The 20,237-nt window shown below is 36.6% G+C and overlaps 1 protein-coding gene across 1 annotated transcript; it reads right to left on the bottom strand.

Moving 5' to 3' along the window:
• Nucleotides 1-10,482: 10,482 nt before the first annotated feature.
• On the bottom strand, nt 10,483-18,523 carry LOC149254207 (uncharacterized). Its single transcript, XM_089457003.1, has 4 exons — nt 18,240-18,523; nt 14,563-14,709; nt 14,313-14,438; nt 10,483-10,823 (listed from the first exon to the last, which is right to left on the bottom strand). Exons 1-4 carry the CDS (start codon nt 18,336-18,338, stop codon nt 10,626-10,628), a joined length of 570 nt encoding a protein of 189 aa, XP_089313129.1. The 5' UTR covers nt 18,339-18,523; the 3' UTR covers nt 10,483-10,625.
• Between the last annotated feature and the right edge of the window lie 1,714 nt (nt 18,524-20,237).

Genomic DNA, 20,237 nt, shown 5'->3' with positions numbered 1-20,237 from the left:
CTGTGATAACTAACAATTTTAGATTAATTTATTTTTTACTTATTCAAATTTAATTTTTCTAATATATATTTATAATTATAAAATGATCCATTTCGTAATTTAATGAGAATATTAACTTATTTAATAAAGTTTTTAACCCTTATCTAAGTGAATTCGCTGTTTCTTGGTCAATTCTAGTCCAATTTTAGTCGTTGCCGTTATAGCTGTTACCTGGTCTAGAATGTTTTGCTATCTATTTAAGATGAAAAGTGAGATCGGTTCATTTACCTTGTCTTGAACCACATTAGCTGATTCGAAACGCGTGACAAAGATTTTCTTCATGTAATTTACCCTGAAACTCTACTTAATAAACATTAAAAAATAATGAGAATTACAGTTTATAATTTTGAATAATTAGATTATTATATTTTTTCCAAACAAAATTATAAAAAGATAGTGACAATTATAGTTTATAATTTTGAATAATTAAATTTTAAGAAAATTGAATTAATGTGTTTAAACGTCTTTGTTTCTAATTTGAAATAAATTTGACAAAGTCTTTTTAGTTTTCAATTTTCAACTAGTATTTCTTAAGGTTATATTTTGAATTAATAAAAAGTTTAGTGGTATTGGACGAGAGAATTTAACAAAAAGCCATTGATGATTAGAAGACATGGCTAGGGATCTTACCTATAAGAAAATATCTATTATTTATTTTTATGTTTTGGTTTGAAATGTAATTCTTCACCCACTTAAATCTATCACTGATAACGAGATTGTGGGTGCTTTGCTCCCTTTCAATTATTTGAGCTCAATCTAATTAATATAAGAGAACTTACCTATTAATGATAAATGATAACGAGATTGTGGGTGCTTTGCTCCCCTTCAATTATTTGAGCTCAATCTAATTAATATAAGAGAACTTACCTATTGTGGTGATTTGTGAATTTTATTTTTGCTTTACTATGTATAATGCTTAATCAACCAAGATAATATGATGTAAATATTCTATACTAAGTGTTTTAGTATAAGATGAAATTGAGTATTCAATTACAGTTTGTATAACAAACCAAGATAATATGATGTAAACATTCTATACCAAGTGTTTTGTACAAGATGAAATTGAGTATTCAATTACAAGTTTGCCTTGTTATTTGGATTTATTTTTTTCCACTTGAGTGCAATCTCTTTAATTAGTGTTTAGACCACAAATGGGAGTCACTAATTCGTCTACCTCCACAAGGTTAATTACACCCCTTCAATTGGTTCTTAGATTCGCCATTGGAGTCTTGATTTCTTTTTGTGTAGTAGGATTTTATCTTCTCCTTGGATATATTCCCATTTTGCTATAGAGATCTATATTATCAATTGGTGACACTTTTAAGTGATGCTTCTAGGGTCTTGTCTCTTGGCTAGATCGAAATAGACCTTTTATTTTCTATTATTTGATTGAGCTCTTGATTTCTATTTGTTGATGGTTCATCTTTAGTAGAATTACACCATATGGGGTTTCAACTTTGTTTTTTATTGGTAAAGGAAACTTTTTTCATGTCTTTCAAATCATGCACATTGCGCTCAAGGCAAGAGTAGATCATGTGCCCAAAATCAAAACAAGATCTGTAATGAGAATTAACATGTTGGTAGTCTAGCTTTTGTTTCCATACATATCTCTGTGCATGTAGCAAACCTATCTAGGGAGGCCTTTGCTTTAGAAAAACCCATTTTGACGTATATCCTTATAAAGGTTGTGCATTGTCTTTTCATTGTTTTAGGGTAATAGGGGTGAAATTTTCCTATGCCATTTCCAATTTTACAAAATCCTTAGAGAAAATTATAGGGAAGTGTTACAAAGCCTTAACATAATGGTGCCAAGGATATATAGTTTGTAGAGGGATCACAGGTTAGGTACAAAGGATTTATGAAATGGGAAGTAGAGCCCCAAAACTAGAGCTTGAACTAGAAAACAATGTTTTTGTCAACAACAATATTTAAATTCAACAATAAAAAATCCATATGCACATGGATAAATATAAGCCTCTTCTGATAAAAGGGTCCTCAAACTATGGAAAATCCAACCATACAAATCTACTAAACAAGGCCACAAGCAATGGATCAATATATGAACTTATACTTCTAGTAAAATTTGGATTGTCACTATCAGTTGGCCACAAATATAGTGGGAATAAAAGTAGTATTTTCCATAGAGATGTGATTGGAGGTAATTGAATGAATTCATGAGTTCTTGGAGATGAACTTATCAACGTGGAAGAACATATCATTGATTGCAATGGACTTTGGATTGTGCGCAAGGACACATGAGGAAGCTCACTTTGGGGATGAAGTCTTTGGAATCCCATTCGCTGAACAAGGTTGAGTGGAGCTCAAATCCATGGAAATTGGGTGTAGATGGCTTTTGAGAAGCTCATAGCCATAATGTGGAAATGGCTTTTGTAAATATTGTTATGAATTGTAATTCATATAAATAATGTGGAAATGTAACACATTGATTGGTAGAGGAAGTTGACACAGATTCAAGAGGATTGAGGAGGAGGAGTTGCTTGTAAACCCAAATCACTGTATTTATTTCACCACCTATCTTGCTAATGGATTTATGACATTGTTGTGCAAGCATTGAATTTAGGGAATTGGCTCCTTGAGTGGGGATGAACTTTATAGTCTCAGTTCTTGTAGAGATGTGGACATGGTCAACACACATGACGTATGAGAGGAGAAGCCGATGGGAGACAAGGGTGGAGAGGAGAGTGATTTAGGCATTATGCATGATTATGTCAAGCATACAGACAGAGTATGTAGTAGACGAACAAGAGAAGAAGCTCACTGAGAACAAGAATGAACGAATGTGTAAAAGAAGAGAATGCAAAGCATGAATGGATATGTGAATATGCCAGGAAATGATAACTTGTAAGGGCTTGTGTTTTGCCTAGAGGATGGTATTCCATGTGTTCGTTGAGACCTGTGAGTGTGCCTGTGAATTGATTTGCTAGAGAGAGTTTAGTAGAGTCTGGACACTCAGGTGCTCGCTAGGGTTGATAAACCAATAAAGTGCTTTCTTAGAGAGTTGATAAACCCCTGACATTAGGGTATTTTTGAGGTCTAAAATGGGCCTCCTAAGAAAATTATAAAATAATAGTGGAAATAACAAAATAAGATTAGATTACATCATTAAAATTTAGGGGGGAAAAAAGAAAAACTATTTTTTTCAACTCGTATTTTCAACTTATCTCCCTATGGGTTTACTCAAATTTTGAGTGGAAACACTCATTGGCTGCAGAATTTGATTTTTCATCCAAGGACTACCCATGTTGCATATTTTCGATGGACCCTGCTACACGAAAAATGAGAAATACATGAAAACATGATTGCAATTACGTTTTTTCATGTATTTCTCATTTTTCATGTAGTAGCATTCATCGAAAGTATGCAACATAGGTACTCCTTGGATGAGGAATTAAATTTTGCATCCAACGATTACTCCTGCTCGAAAATTAAGTAAAAACTTAGGGAGATAAGTTAAAAATACGAGTTGAAAAAATAATTTTATTATTTTTTAATCTTTTTACTTTTTTACTCAAAAAATGGTGAATCATCCCCATGGTTGACATTATCATCTTGAATCATATTGGTTCTTATAAAGTTTATTTTGGTTATACATTTTTCTTAGGAGGCCTATTTCAGACTTCAAAAATCCCCTAATGGTAATGGCTTGCCTTCAGGCTGAAAAACCACTGGGATACTAGTTGGGGTTGATAAGATGCTTGACAGGGTAAGACACTTAGGAATTAGTTAAAAGATATGATAAATCCATGAGTGGCTAGTCTTGGGGTTGATAAACCACTCAGGTACTTGCTCAGTGAGATGATAAATCTCTTAAAGGTGGACTCTTTACTCATGTAGTAACTAATCCAACTGATAAACCTCCCTTTATACATATATATTCCTTCTCCTATATCTGAGCCTTGAATGAACCCTTGTGGTTGACGATCTACTAATAGAGTCAATGTGGTTATAATCACCTTAAAAAACACACCCTGCTTCTTACATTTGTACTGGTGTGGGTGAGATAACTGTTTGAGTAATGATTAATATCCTTATGAATCTTGAGTAATTATCTCTAATACTTGGAATCGGTCAGGGTGGTAAATTAATAATATTGCAATGTAGCTGGCCTACGGTTGGGTGGAGAGGTGAAGTTCCTCCCCCATTGCCAGTCATTAAAATAAATAGAGGTGCATCTTCTTGTACATCTATTGTTTTATGAATGTTGAATGTTTTTGTTATGAGTTATAACAATGAATGTAATTTCACTGTTAGTCGAGGAATGATGGTATTCCTAGTTGCTTGTGATGAGTTAAATGTGTGATGGCCTTCATGGTTTGGAAGGGAATGGAAAATCCTTTTTGAACGCTAATAAACTCTTCAATGCATGATTATTTACCTAGCATGAATATTTAAACTGCTGAGTTCAATTGATTGTTACTATATGCGATTTTTATTGTTGATATACATTAATGCTATGAATACCCGTTATGTATAGACTAGTGGGAGTCCATGGTCGTCGTGTGTAAGGCACTCCATATTAATGAGTTTGATAGAGCCTGTGGTTAGGCCCGTTGAGATTTATTTCCTTGTTATAGCTATGTATAACATTTGTAGTGTTGGTGTGGGAATGAGGAATTTATCCTTGTTATGTTAATGCTGCAGAGCATTGATTGTCACCAAGGATGGCTTTGTGAGCCATTAGTCTTTGAGACTCTAATTTTGGTCATTGCTAAACGACGAACTTGCACTGAGAGTGGATAAACTTAGTTAAGACTTGCAAAGAGTCAGAGCCTTGGGGGTTGAAGAATATGTCCATCTGTTGCCAGATACATTTATGTCCCAAGGGATAGAGTTATGCCTTTGCGAGATGAAAGACTTGGCATCGTTGGTAAAAATTTGTAAGTTGACGGGAGCGCAGAGTCAGAAAATTCCCATTATATGATGTGTGTATTCACATCACATTGTGCCAAGGTTGCAATGAGACTTTAGGGAGAAGTGGGTTTGGTTGACAGAGGGAGTGAGATGAGAAAATACCTGTTGCCTACCACTAACATTTTTGTCGCGCCGTCGAGGAAAGATGATGGTGTCACCTCCTCTGGACATAATGGCAATGTTGACAAAAGGTGGGATAGAAATCCATTCCTCGTCATTGAACGGGAAAGTGCGGCTTTGCATGGAAATCTTGGACCCATGGGGCTCGGGACTAGAGTTGGCGTGGCATTAAAAGATTGTGGCGGGGGGTTTGTGGTGCCACCCGACATTGGGTGCTATATGGTGTTGACATGGTGATTCACATGGATGGAAGGCCGTGTCATCGCGAAGGATTGTGGAGGAAACCTGGTGGTGCCATTCCCAAGTAGGTCACAGACTTAACAGAACCCGCAGAGCAGATAGAAGCTGCATAATAAAAGTTCTCTTCATTATCTAATAGAGATATTCTCGATGAGTTGCGGGAAGATTGAATAGGGTAACTCCAAGGCATGATGTGATGGTGTTGTGACATGGTGAGTTGCATGGTGGACCTTGGGTGAGGTGGATGTGTTGTGTGGAAATCATGTGGCGGATTCTTGTTGACATGGTTAGGGTTATGGGACTCAAACTTCTATTGGGCATAACTTTTGATCCGTGCATTGAACCAGGGAAAATATTATATTGTTGGAAAACTCTTAATGAGATGAACGCGGTGGTACTGTCCGATGTTAATTCCACTAACTTTGGGGAAACGATAATTTTTTAACTCCATTTCCATAATGAGACGTTGAAGGTCGGGTTAATTGAAGGTAACACCTCCCACTAAGCTTGGAAGTCCAAGGGGGTAAGAGGGGCGAATAGAGTTGAGTGGATATGAAATCCATGAAGACTAGTTGTAGTTGGCTTTATAGAGAGGCTCGTAGCAGTGAGTGATGAATCCATCTCTAGTTGTGGAGGAGGAGGGATATAGGATGTCATTTGGTGGGAATTTAAATTATGGATGTAGTGATAACAATTAATGTATTGTCGTAAGAACAACAACAAGGCGGGCTTTGAACCACGTATGTGTGGATGGAGTGCAATACAAACCTCACATGTTTGACCACTACCTTTATGCACCCCTATGGTATACTCGTGTTGGATAGTATCATGGGAATTAAACCTTGGTCATTTGTGAAAAACTTCTGATTACTCATTGATAAGTCCAACCCTTTTGGATTTCAGGAGTTAACCTAAGTTGCACATCATGGTGATTCACATGGATGGAAGTCCGTGTCATCGCGAAGGATTGTGGAGGAAACCTGGTGGTGCCATTCCAAGTAGGTCGCAGACTTAACAGAACCCGCAGAGCAGATAGAAGCTGCGTAACAAAAGTTCTCTTCATTATCTAATAGAGATATTCTCGATGAGTTGCGGGAAGATTGAATAGGGTAACTCCAAGGCATGACGCGATGGTGTTGTGACATGGTGAGTTGCATGGTGGACCTTGGGTGAGGTGGATGTGTTGTGTGGAAATCATGTGGCGGATTCTTGTTGACATGGTTAGGGTTATGGGACTCAAACTTCTATTGGGCATAACTTTTGATCCATGCATTGAACCAGGGAAAATATTATATTGTTGGAAAACTCTTAATGAGATGAACGTGATGGTATTGTCCGATGTTAATTCCACTAACTTTGGGGAAAGGATAATTTTTTAACTCCATTTCCATAATGAGACGTTGAAGGTTGAGTTAATTGAAGGTAACACCTCCCACTAAGCTTGGAAGTCCAAGGGGGTAAGAGGGGTGAATAGAGTTGAGTGGATATGAAATCCATGAAGACTAGTTGTAGTTGGCTTTATAGAGAGGCTCGTAGCAGTGAGTGATGAATCCATCTCTAGTTGTGGAGGAGGAGGGATATAGGATGTCATTTGATGGGAATTTAAATTATGGATGTAGTGATAACAATTAATATATTGTCGTAAGAACAATAACAAGGCGGGCTTTGAACCACATATGTGTGGATGGAGTGCAATACAAACCTCACATGTTTGACCACTACCTTTACGCACCCCTATGGTATACTCGTGTTGGATAGTATCATGGGAATTAAACCTTGGTCATTTGTGAAAAACTTCTGATTACTCATTGATAAATCCAACCCTTTTGGATTTCAGGAGTTAACCTAAGTTGCACATCAATATCTAAATGTTAACCTAAGTTGCACATTCTTGACATCATTTCTATTGAGAAGGACTTTTCCTAGGAGGGACTTCATACGCTAGAATAGATCAATTGTGTATAGATAATGGGTGTGTCTCGAGTTAGGGACCTAGTACCTAACTGTCACAATCACTTCCAAGTCTGAAAAACAAGATCACTCACTAACAACCTCATCTTTCATTGTTTGTAATTCTTCTTGAATTTCCTGTGGGGTTTGCTCATAATAAGCTCAAGTTGTTTTTCTCAACTTGCATGTGTGCCTGAGAGCCCACCTATAGCGCTGCAACCCCCACTACCTTGCGTACCCCTGGCTTAATGGTGAGTCATTGTTGTTGTAGTTGGGAGGGAGAGAAACACTGAGACAAAATGGAGTGTGGGAGAACTAGATGACCAAAGAAGCGCTGGAGGAAACAAGCGGAGGGTCGAAGAATGTCGAAGACTCGCTAGCATGCAACCACAAAGCCAACCATGCCACTCACCGAATGGAAGGTAAGAATACAAAGAACTCTAAAGGAAATTCATAGGAAGTTGAGGGCAAGCAGTAGAATAAGCTAGGGTAGATGACATTGTCGAGAGAGAGGGTGTTATTAAGACCATAATAAAAGATCAGCGTTGCACCTGTGGAAAGCATGCTAGCAATCTAACCTCAATGCACTTGCACATGGAAGGAGAAATCAAAAGCACCATTATAAATGTACATGAAGGATGTACTACCATCTTGATGTTACTATTTAACTTGGTTATGAGGAATAACGACCACATTGTTCTCATGCTTTACATGAAGGGACAGTGTCATGCCCCTTCAACTTGCATCTTGTAGTGCCCACTCTAGTTTTCTGACCCTAATATGACATTATCTTAGATACTTTATTCTAGGAGACCTCAGTTGAGGATCCGGGCACATGACACTATTATTAGCGATTGAGATATTCATGGTTGTGATGTTTAATAATGCTTTCCATTGATATTATGATAGCATGAATGGTTATGTATCTTATCTATCGGTACTCTGATGATTGCAACATTAAATAGTTAAGTTGGTCTCTATTTGAATTTATGATGATGAGCGTTAAAGAATATGTATGCTCTCTAATAAAAGCTGATGATGATAAATTTGATGAATAAGTATTTTCTAATTGATGTTACGATGTTGAAAGCTTAAAGAACATGTATGTTTCCATTGATGTTAAATGATGAAAGCCATGAGGATGTGTCCCCTATGTTGACTACTTTCTTTAGTTTAGGCTTACAATGGACAATGATGTTGAATGAAAAGGAATTGTAATGATGCCTATTATGACAATGACTACATTGAAAAAACCTTGTTACTAATGATTATTGAGTATGGCAGAAACCATCAGAGGCACTCGCATATGACGAGTTAATGACACCTGGTTTGATGAAAATTCATATTATTTTATCTTTGAAAGTCTAAGTCGATCTTGCACTACAACAAAACCAGCGATTTGCGCCAGATTTAGCGCCAGATTTTAGTGCATTTTTTTTGTAATTGTGATGAGCAACCTGGCGCTAAATCTGGCTCTATTGTACAATTTTTAAAGCGTCCTTTTTTGCACCTGATTTTGCATCCTTTTTCACGCTAGATTTTGCATCATTTTTTACACCAAACTATGCATCATTTTTTGCGTCAAATTTTGAACCAAGATTTGCATCTTATTTTATGACAGGTTTTGCTTCTAGTTTTGTGTCATTTTTTGCATCTATTTTCATTCTCTTTTGCTTCCTATTTTGTGTCATTCTTTGCTTCCATTTTTGCACCATCATTTGCATCAAGTTTACACTGTATTTTGAATCCAATTTAACGTCTTTTTATGCATCCATTTTGTGTCAGTTTTTGCATCTAGTCTTACGCCAGGTTTTGTATCTAGTCTTACACTAGTTTTTGCTTCTATTTTTGCACCAGCTTTGGTGCCTATCTTTGCACCATGTGTTGAATTTGATTTAGCACCAAATTTTGCATCCATTTTTGTGCCCATTTTTGCATCTTTTTTTGGACCATTTTTTACATCCACATTTACGTTTGATTTGTCTCCATTTTTCCATCATCTCATTTTGCACCATATTTTGCGTCATTTGTTCATCCAATTTTGCATCATTTTTAACACCATCTCTTGCATCTAATGTTACATCATTTTGAGCATCCAAATTTGCATTTATATTTGCATCTTATGTTGAGTCATGTGTTGTGTCCACCTTTGCATCTTATTTTGTGTCTAATGGTACATTCAATTTAGAGCCATTTTTTACGTCTACTTTTGTATTTGTTTTTGCACCAAGTTTTGCATCCAATTTTAAGCTATTTTATGCCCCTTTTTGCACCATTTTTTGTGTCTACTTGTGTCCAATGTTGCACCATTATTTACACCGACTTTTTCATCCAATTTTGCATTTTTTTGGTGTCTAGTTTTACATCGTTTTCACCATCCAAATTTGCATATAATTTTGTGTCCGAGTTCGAGCCTAAATTTGCATGTGATTAGGAATCATTTTTTACATCCAATATGGCATCCTTGGTTTCACCTTTTTTCAGCCCCATTTTGCATCTTGTTTTATGTCTTTCTTACATCTTTTTTTTTTCCTTTTTTGCACCCAAGTTTGCATCCCAAATTTACACCATTATTTGCATCATCATTTGGCATATTAATTTGTAACGTTTTTTGCTTCTTTTTAACGCTCAACTTTGCATCTTATTTTACATCTAGTTGTTGTCTTTTTTTGCATCTAATTTGGTGCCCATTTATGTGTCCTTGTTATTGCCCAATTTGATATCCTTTTGTATGCCATGTTTTGTTCCCTTCTTTGTGTCAACTATTGCACAATTTTTCACTTCTAATTTAAAACACTTTGTATGTCAATTGTTTGCATTTTGTATTAATTCCTAGTTTAACATCCAATTTTACTTTCAATTTTGCATCCATGGTTACATCCGCATTTGACTTCTTATATAGAGTATATTTTTCTTTACATATATGACCCCCTTTATAGATTCATAGTGAAATATATGATAGTTTCTAAATATCATTAAAGCAGATATCACAATTCAAAATCATTTGTAAAGAAATTTAAGAGAAATTGACAACATCCATCCAAAAAAATAACAATGTGTCATTAACAATTTTCAAAACATGTATAAAATAGCAACATAATACTAATAAAATCAGTATTATTTTTAATCAAAACAAGTAAAATTCAAATATGATTAACAAATCAAAATATTTCATGAATATCGTTATTCTACGATAAATTAACAACATACATAAATCAAACTCATCGTATGATTACAAAATCAAAATGTCTCATTGATATAGGGTAAATTCACAACACCCATCTAAACATAACAATGTCATTCTACACAATAATTTCTTCATAAAAAACAATGCATGTGCATGCCTAGCTACCACCACCAAGATCATCCTCATGATCATCTTGACCATCCTCATTACTCTGATCCACATCATCACCAACACCGCAACTATCATCATCATCTCCTCCTTCACCACCATCATCCTCATCCTCATCCTCATCATCTCCTGATATATGTTGAACATAATTTGGATCATCGTCTTGGCAATCATTACCTATAGCATTCTGACAAAAAAAATCAATATTACATGTTAGTATTAATTACATAACACAACGCATGTTTTTGTTATACAATGTTAACCATAAAATGAGGTAAGATATACTAGCATTTGCACCAGATGTTGCAAAGGAAACGTCGTAAGGCATAAATTGAAAAATACAAATACAACAAAAGAATACTTTGATAAAGAATAAAAATATATTGAATGCTCAAATCAATGCCCCATTAACTGGAAGCATTTAGTAGACATATCTAATGCAGAGACAAGCAAAAATATATAATTCTTCAAATTCTAGATGGATGCAATCACTTAGTAATGCCATGTTGAGAACCTTCCTCTACTTGTAATATCCTCTATCAGGGGCAACCTTCACGCCTCTACCTTATATCAACACTGACGAAGTTAGCAATCCCATTGGCCCATCCTATTTATCTGTCAAGTTTGAAGCATAAGGCAAGTGACTGGACACTGGTATTATACAATAAGCTGAAACCTAAACTGAACTTCCCCCATGGGCATGACGGACAAGAGATGGGGCTTTTCTTAAATAAGAGATAGGGCAATCTTTACATCCCTACCTCATCAACACTGATGAAGTTAGCAATCCCATTGGCCTATCCTATTTACCTGTCAAGTTTGAAACATACGGCAAGAGACTGGACACTGGCCAATCCTATCAGATATCCCTCTATCAAAGCAACATTCTAATGGCCCCTGCTACAATTATACAATATCTAGAGAGCATCATTAGAAACATCCTTTGGAGAGATAAAAATGAAAACAAGTGGCCTCTACTCCATTGGAAATGGGTGGCATTTCTTAAATAAGGTACGAGGGACAGAATGCAAGATCTTTTTAGCAAGGTCCCCTATACGAAAATCTATTGATACTATTGATGGAAACACACTTTGGAATAAATCAATTAGAAGTATCTGGTGTGAGGCAAAAAATAGAAGAGATAATCAAGAAAATATGTATGCCTAAAGGTTGTATAATCTACAACGATGTGCTTCAAAGTAAAATTTTATCTAAGGTAGACACAGAAGTTTCAATTCATACAAAATTAACTATCAAATTGTTTTGTTTAGACTCTTAGAGCTAACTTTAAGTTTTAACAGCAGAAGATCAGACAGACCAGTAGTTTAGGAACTCTGCACTCCTCACCATTTTTGTATACTTATGGAGAAATTATAGATTTGTCAGATGGATGAAGATGTTTCTGAAAGCATCATTTTGCAAACATGCAAATTCTCCTCTGCGTAAACAAATAAAAGCTGAAAAAAGAGAAGAAACCAAAAAAGGGGTAGAAGTATAGGCCAACCCAATGTGAAATTTCAATATAACCTTCTCTAACCTTGTCTAATTTCTAAACAACACATTTAACTAGTCATTGATGTCATGTTTCCTCTTTGATGCTTTACATCAAATTAACTTCATCTAACCCCAGCAAGGTAGATGTGCCCACCACACCACTTCATGAGAATGTGTACACAGTTGTACGTCCCTTCATTATCTCAGATGATGCTTTTACTCTCCACCAAACTCCTCGCATGAGAAAAGCAATCTTTGCAAGGTCTCAGTTCAGATTTGGGAAGCTTTGCAAAGGCACATTGTGTTGTTTCATGATGGTAAATGTTATTCATGAATGGCAATTTCTATCTGATTATGCTGAATCCAGGGCATCCTCTGTTATTCCTTGCTGCTTTATGGTTTTTCTGGTTTTGTTTATGGTGGTGTGAGGCTTTGTCGAGGTGTGGTGTGAGAGAGGGACCAGACCATCTTGGGCTACCCTCCTCTTGGGATCAGCTCCTACTCAGGTCTCTTTATTTTCTTCCTCTCGTCAAGTCCTTACTCCTCAGTTGGCCGGGGCACGCACTTCTGAGGTGGATTCTATCTGCAGCAGGGCCTCCTCAGGGCATACATAACCCCGAAAGCTCATCAATTGCCGTGTGAGTTGGAACTAGCATTTGAGGGTGGGAAAATGGCAATGGAAATTTGAGAGGTATCACTGCTTCATTGCTGAAAGGTCATCTATCAAGAGTAGATGTACCAGTCCCATTACAACTAGACAGCTGCAGGGAAGGGTACTCCTTTCCAAAAATGACACTAAAAACAAAATTCTGATGATGATGAACATGATGCAGTTGGAATTTAAAGCCATGGACAAGCATTTGACAAGGATAAAAGCAGTCTTACTGCATGGCAAAGGCCCAACTCATCTAGACAGTCCAGGTGATCAAGCACCCATAGATGTGGAGGTTTCCACCTCCTAGTCTCCTCATGAAAATTTATGTTTTCTATCTTTACTATTATAGTAGGATTATGTGTTATATTTTGTGGCTGTTAAGCCAAGGCACTGTAGGCTTTTTTAGAACTCAGTATATTTTTTTAAAATGTATATTTTTGGACAGCAGACCTCCTGTATTGCCAATGGTCCGGTTTCCCTAGTGGCAGACCAGAGGCATACAGAAGGTTGGATCATATGTGATCATCAACAGTTAATAAAAGGCCTTTAAATTACCTCCCCACCCCCTCAAAAATAAAAAATAAAAATCATCTATAAAGTTTAGAAACTCAATTATTGAGAAGATTTTTCGGCATAAATCACATCATAAATCATTTGTCGACGCGTTCCAAACCAACAAGTGTGGTTCATCGTCAGGACAAGTTGAAGATCCAGACCATGGCAGATTATTTTCCAACTAGCAAAATTAAATCACAACTAGGTTATTATCCCAGCTAAGATTAATCAGAAATCAATTTTTTAAAAGTATGTTCTTATCAAGCCCAAATTTAATCAAACTTCAATTATACCCTGAAGATGAGCTCTGCAGTGTGGTCAAAAAATTGAGGAATAATCTACTCCAACACAGCTCTCCTCTTGAATAAAATAATGTCCAGCTACCTGAGCTTTAAAGTCATTCTAACCTTTTGTATGGAAGATTTATAGAATTCATTTCCATTTTAGTTATAGAAAATCCCAATAAAGATAGTGATTGATTTCATGTTTGTACATATGTAATGAACACTTAGCACAATAGTATAGCTCAGTTTGCCCAACCCTTTCTACAGAAGGCATAATACCCAGGGAGGTTACAGGATCTATTCCCAAGTAGTTCTGTCCAGTTACCAGCTGGTATTTCAACTAGAAGTCAATTCCATTCCTCACCCAGAAAAAAAAATACAGGGAAAGGAGGGAGAAAGGGGGATTCCATCACTCTGACAATGTACCAACTTCCTCACTTGGAACAGTTAATATGTGGGCAAGTTAAGGGAACATCTTTCTCTGGGAAAATTAATATAAACAATTACTGATGCAGTTACCTCCTTATAATGGCATAAATAAAATTTTTGTTGAATTAATGTTTGTAAGGAATTATCTTTGTAAGGTTCCAATTTTGATGTACGGGCAGAATAAATTATAAACCTATCCATCAACCAAATGAGTCTTGCAAAAAGAAAGAGATAAAGAGAAACTATTCACAAAACTTACCTTTAGCATTTGATGGCCTCCACTATCACTGGTGCTGAAAAGTTGCAACATCGGTGTTTCTTTTTGCGAAGGAGAGTGAGTAATTTCACTGCCTTTCTCAAAATTTGATAAATCACCCTCCCAGTCCTGTAGTAGTCACAAAGAAACATCTTAATATAATGAGGCATTTTCCAAACAAAACCTTTTTAAAAATGGTGCATTGGATAAGGTAGCCTACGTCAGAACACTGTATAGGTCATAGAGGGAAGACCTGTAGCTGCTCTCGGATGGCAGGCACAACCTTATGCAAACTGTCAAAACAGCATGGCGCACTTCCCGACTTCACATCATTGTATGTCGAATCTATGCTTCGAATAAGACACAGTAGCTCTTTTGAAGATACCAAAACACTTAATACCTACAGATGAAAACAAAATATTACATTAGAATACAACAGACTTTAACAAATTATAAAACCGGTTTTCTGGAAAAGCAAAGAATAGAGGTAACACTGCAAAGGACACGTTCAGAAAAAGATGTTATTGCCATTACATATCTCAGTTCTAATGATACAATGAAATACGCATGGAAATTCAACTGTGAATAACCACAGTCCACCCTTTTGAATCCCATTTGATATACTTGTCAGAAAATACATTAACAAACAAAATTATACATGTACTATGAACTCCAGTATAAACTGACATAAATCTCAGCCAAATACCAAACCTGTTGAAAATTAAAGTGATCATGAATATACAACGAAAATGCACGAATGTAAATTGGATTTCAAGTATTGTTTCTATCTGGATAAAAGAAACAAATTAGAAATAATAACCACCAACTGCTACCGTTATCAAAGAAGTGAACTTGTTAGAAGATCAAGCTAAAACAGTGAAATATTGAAATCCAGGAACATATTCAATAAGACATTAAAAAACAATCATCAAACTTGGCAGGAAACGCAAGGTTTCAGGCAAGACCACTGCCCACCCAACCATGATCCACCTAAGTAACATTGAGTTGCACTCACTTCTTATGTGACTTGAGAATGGATTACGAATGCCGACTATTGGCATATCAACATTATCCAGACAGTTATAGGGAAAGATTTGAGAAACTTAGGACTTCAATTTTCTTTGAAAGCAACAGACTTACTACACACATTCAGGACATTTTTTGGTCAGAAAATCATTATGATTTACCAGCATGGATCCATCTTAAGCACGGATTCACATAAGTTGATATTCACATAAGTTATTGATATAGATCTTCAAGTCTTACTACACACATTCAGGACATTTTTTGGTCAGAAAAGCATTATGATTTACCAGCATGGATCCATCTTAAGCACGGATTCACATAAGTTGATATTCACACAAGTTATTAATATAGATCTTCAAGTAATTTATTTATATAAAGTGTTAACTTATTTTTTGAAAAGTATAAGGTTTAAACATCTTACTCGCATAATTTTTTTTACTTCTAATTACTTTACATGAAATTATATTATAGGTCAAATGGATAACTAATTAAACATGTATAGCATATTCTTTTTTTCTTTTTTATTATAGCCAACATTACTTTTCTATTTAGAGAATATTTTATTTTTATTTTAAGAGGGACACATGTCAACTCTAGAGTCCAAGTTGAGCACGGACATACTTACACATCACGTTCACACTGGGCTGTAAAATGAGCCTCCTAGCCCAATTATACTATAAAGACAGCAAACATGATCACTCCCAATTTGTGTTGAGAACCCTTGACAGTGCATAAGAATATACCAAAAAACATTTTCTTCAAAATTGCATAGTCAAACCAGGTTTGGGTTGGGATCACAAGTTTGTCCATATCCATTCAATATCTATGCCCATTATACAAAGTTAGCGAAGTACCTATCAGATGTAAAATGCAAAACTCAATCCTTCTTTGCAGAACTCGTCCAAAACATGAAGCATATAAATTGCTCGCTGAATTATCAAATAGAAGTAACTTCAGTGCAATGACATCAGGCTGAATTTACCCATTGTTTCTCGAGCAATAGACATGATAATTTATGGAAATGACCCTCCACAAAAGACTGTAAATAGATGGTGTGCTTAGCTATTTGATTGGAAATCTTGTCTACAACTATTTAAACTACAATGAATTTGTCAACATAAAATAATAAGTTGGATAGGTATTTTTCAGACACAAAGCATTTGAGATCCAAAAAATAGACGCTAATCTAAATGTCTCTAATTTAAACCACAGACAATTATTTGTTTGTTGAATTAACAACCAAATTAAGTTTCAATAACACGACGTAATTTTCACATACAAAGCATTTGAGTGCAAAATAAGAAAGATAGTTTAAACGCCTATAAAATAAACCAAGGACATTTTTTGTCTGTTAAACTAATAAACAATTATATCAAATTCAAGCCTACATTTACATGCATGAAGACTGCTCATAACTTAATCTATCAGGAATGGATCATTTGTTGTTAATGTTGAATTTTTCTGTTAATATAGCACTGACAGCAAGGCAAATTCAATATTTAAAAGGCAGCAATCTACATTCGGATCTGGACAACACTTTTTCTCCTTTCCTGCTATGTGATTATTCCCATGCAAGAGGAAGTTCCAACTAATTGATTTTCACACTTCCAAAAGTAAATTCCTCATGTCTGAATTTTCTAGATACAAAACCTAGGTATAATAATCCTAATTGTTGATCCTACCTTGAAATAAGTACCTTTAATCCACCATTGGATCTTGCTTTAAATAAACATGGGGTCTTGCTTGAAGTGTCAAAGTTTATTCATCTATTCCTTGCTATTATCAATAAGACATAATAGAATAAAGGAAAGAGCAATGCACCTTGTGAGTCATCTGAAGAACTGCCTTGGTATTGATGTGCACGAACTTGTGGGCAAATACAAGAAACTGAACAACAAGAGAGCTATAAAAAGGATAATTAGCCAGAACATAGTTTTGCCAATGATCATTATATCCATAACAACTTTCTTTCGTGCTTCTTTTTACTAATGATCACACAGAATCAGTACCAGTCTTTTGCTTTTGAAGCAAGCTACCTGAAAGTGGAGACAATCGTTGATCCCTATCCCTAAGCATCTTATTCTCTGCCTCCAAATAATGATCCTCTTCGAGAGCGGGCATCATTTCGCCTTCTTCACCAATATTCCAAGGCTGTAAATAATCCAACCATAGATCAATAATGTGTGTAGCCTTCTTCAGACAAGCACCTACTGGCCAATAACTGAAAGCTCGTAATATAAACCTGTACAAAGGCCTCTGTAACAGAAGGGACCATGTAGCAGGCACAACCAAACTACTCCGTGGCAAGGAAAATGACCTCAATCTCAAGGTATCCATTTGTGATGCAGCTCTCCATCCAGAATTCAACTCTTCTTGAGGACAACACAAAGTACTGCTTACATAATTGACCAGTATTTTCACAGCCTCTGTGATTTCTACACTGGGGAGACCATACCTATGATATCGATTATTAACAGGTAACAAAATACCAAAAGACTGGCAAACCCGTGAAGGTAAGGGCGAAAAATCGTCATTCACTAACCAAAACTGTACAAAGGTATGAACAACAAACTCGGCGCGAGAAAATATCGATGGATTCTCCTCGAAAAAATGATGTACAGACACACTGGGAGCACAAAAATCAGATATAGGAACAAATTTGTGTAGATACAAATTCAGAAGATGCAAATAAGGGCTAGAATTGAACTTCACAGGCCTTCCATTGTCATGGCTACCGTGCAAACTATGCAGAGAAGACGGCCATTTCTCGAAACGAGACCGGGAAGCCTTCTTAAACCCCAATTTCATTTCATCCGAATCCGAACGATGCATAATATCATTATCTTTGCATACAGCGTAATAAGCAAACCAAAACATAAAATACTCAAATGCATTCAACTGCACCTGAAATCCTCCTCCATGGCCGTCCTCCTTCAATCGGTCTTTAAATAAAGCAGGGCAGACTTCAGATAAGATATACAAACCCCTCTCCGACTGAAGCATGTGACGAATCCACGCCGGAAGGCGCTCGGATGGAAACACATAGCGAACCACATTTTCCTCGTCTGCGGCAAAGATTGACGAAAACAAAGCTCCAGACGGCGAGAGAAGATTTACGACCGCATTCGCGGAATGCTCAGAGGTCTGCGCGATCCATCCGCCAATGCCGGACGGCTGTAAGACCTCCTCGAAGCAGAACGGGGAAGCATGTTATGTAAAAATGCCTGGTCTGATCCCAGCTGTGCCTATCGATGAAGGATTCCACGACCCGGCATGAATTCAAAATATCAGACGATGATGAGGAAGCATTCAATAACAGCGAACTTAATTCTTGGGCTTCGAAAGAGAAATCTGTCGAAGGTGAAGAAGACACAGCCATTGCACCTCAATTTTACAGTCTCTCTACTGATCCGGTCGGAGGCTTAAATCCCGAGATAAACCCCTTGAATCTTCCTGAACCCTCATGCAGAACCACTAAACCCTACACTACATCGGATCGCAGCACTCACTGATCTAGTATTATAGGCATTCGAAGGTGGGGATACTCTTCTCTTTATTTCAAAATATTTGCACCGCCTTAAGTAGCTTTTCAACTTTTTCCATTTCCCTTGAAAGACGTTAGTGTGGGGTGGGGAAATTATGTTGTTTTTGAGGAGTTTTTTGGTTTGTGGGGACAGGGCCACTCTTTATGTGACCATCCGGGCAAGCGAGGCGGTAATCTTAAGTTCTTGCAGGGATATCTTATCTCTTATGGATTAATATGATTATTGATACTCTCTTATGAATTACTTACATTAGTGATAAGGATAGGGGATTAAAAATTTAAATATAATAATAAATTATATAAAAATAAATAAAAATTTGATGGGGTGTTGAGATGTGTGTTAGGTTACTGAGCGGATTTGTTATTCCGTTGTCACCCCAAACATTAAAGAGAGGGATAGTGTCGCCCACATTTAATGATAATGCATTGTTTTAATTTGGAAATCTTTGAAACTTCCTCAATTTCCTACAATTGTTGGGGTCAAATTGATGATATTTGGTGTCAATGTCGTGTTGTCGGGTTATCTATGGGATATTTCCTCTGCGGCTTCTATAGTAGTTCCTTAAGCAACGTGGAAGGTCCAAGTTGTTCTTCCATGTTGGTTTGGCCTTCCATCCTTCACTCCATTTCATGAGCTAGACTATCTACATTTTCCAAGTATTGGCAAGGTTGCATGTGGCCCGCATACCCACTGGTGGGAGTACCTGCACTTAAACTCTTCTAGGTTTATGGGAGCTCAACTCCAACAAGTATACTAGTATTGTCTTTGCTCTTAATTTTTTCCACTGGGTCAGCTACATTTATATTACTTTGGTTTGCTTGGTTTAGGATTCTTTGGGGAAGGTTCAACGTGTTATCTAGGGGTGAGGTAGCCTTGTCCTCCTCCTGCCTACGACAATCTTCCTCACATTGTGTCTTGGTTTTACCATTCCTTTGCAACTCCTTTAGCCTTTGGTTTACCTTCCACCTTTATCCCTAAAATCCTTCATTTTGTACATTGTGCATTGGCCTCACTTTGGTTTTCAATCCCCTAAAATCCTTTTGTCTTTCGAGACTTCACCAATTAGGTTCACTCTCGCCTCATTATCACCGTGCCTCAACAATGGATGTGGTCGAGACGTGGCTCTGATGGTTAAGGCCCTTTTGGCAAACCCTGTGCTCAGTTGCAAGCCCTAATTGTTGTTTACCTCTTCAATGCAACTACCCCCCCCCCCCCCCTTCCCACGAGAAGTCCAGGATGAAATTGTTAGAAAATCGATAATGGCAGCTTATTGTACTTATTTTCCTTTAACTTGATATTTGCTTGTGAATCTTATTTATCTTCTTTGTGTTCTTTAGTTAGATCTATTCATCAAACA

This window comes from Pinus tabuliformis, chromosome 7 (genome assembly GCF_031772625.1).
Source record: "Pinus tabuliformis cultivar Carrire ecotype Pingquan chromosome 7, CPIR1, whole genome shotgun sequence".
Taxonomy (NCBI): domain Eukaryota; kingdom Viridiplantae; phylum Streptophyta; class Pinopsida; order Pinales; family Pinaceae; genus Pinus; species Pinus tabuliformis.
The sequence above is the reverse complement of the archived record's forward strand: the minus strand, read 5'-3'. Positions and strand labels throughout refer to the sequence as shown.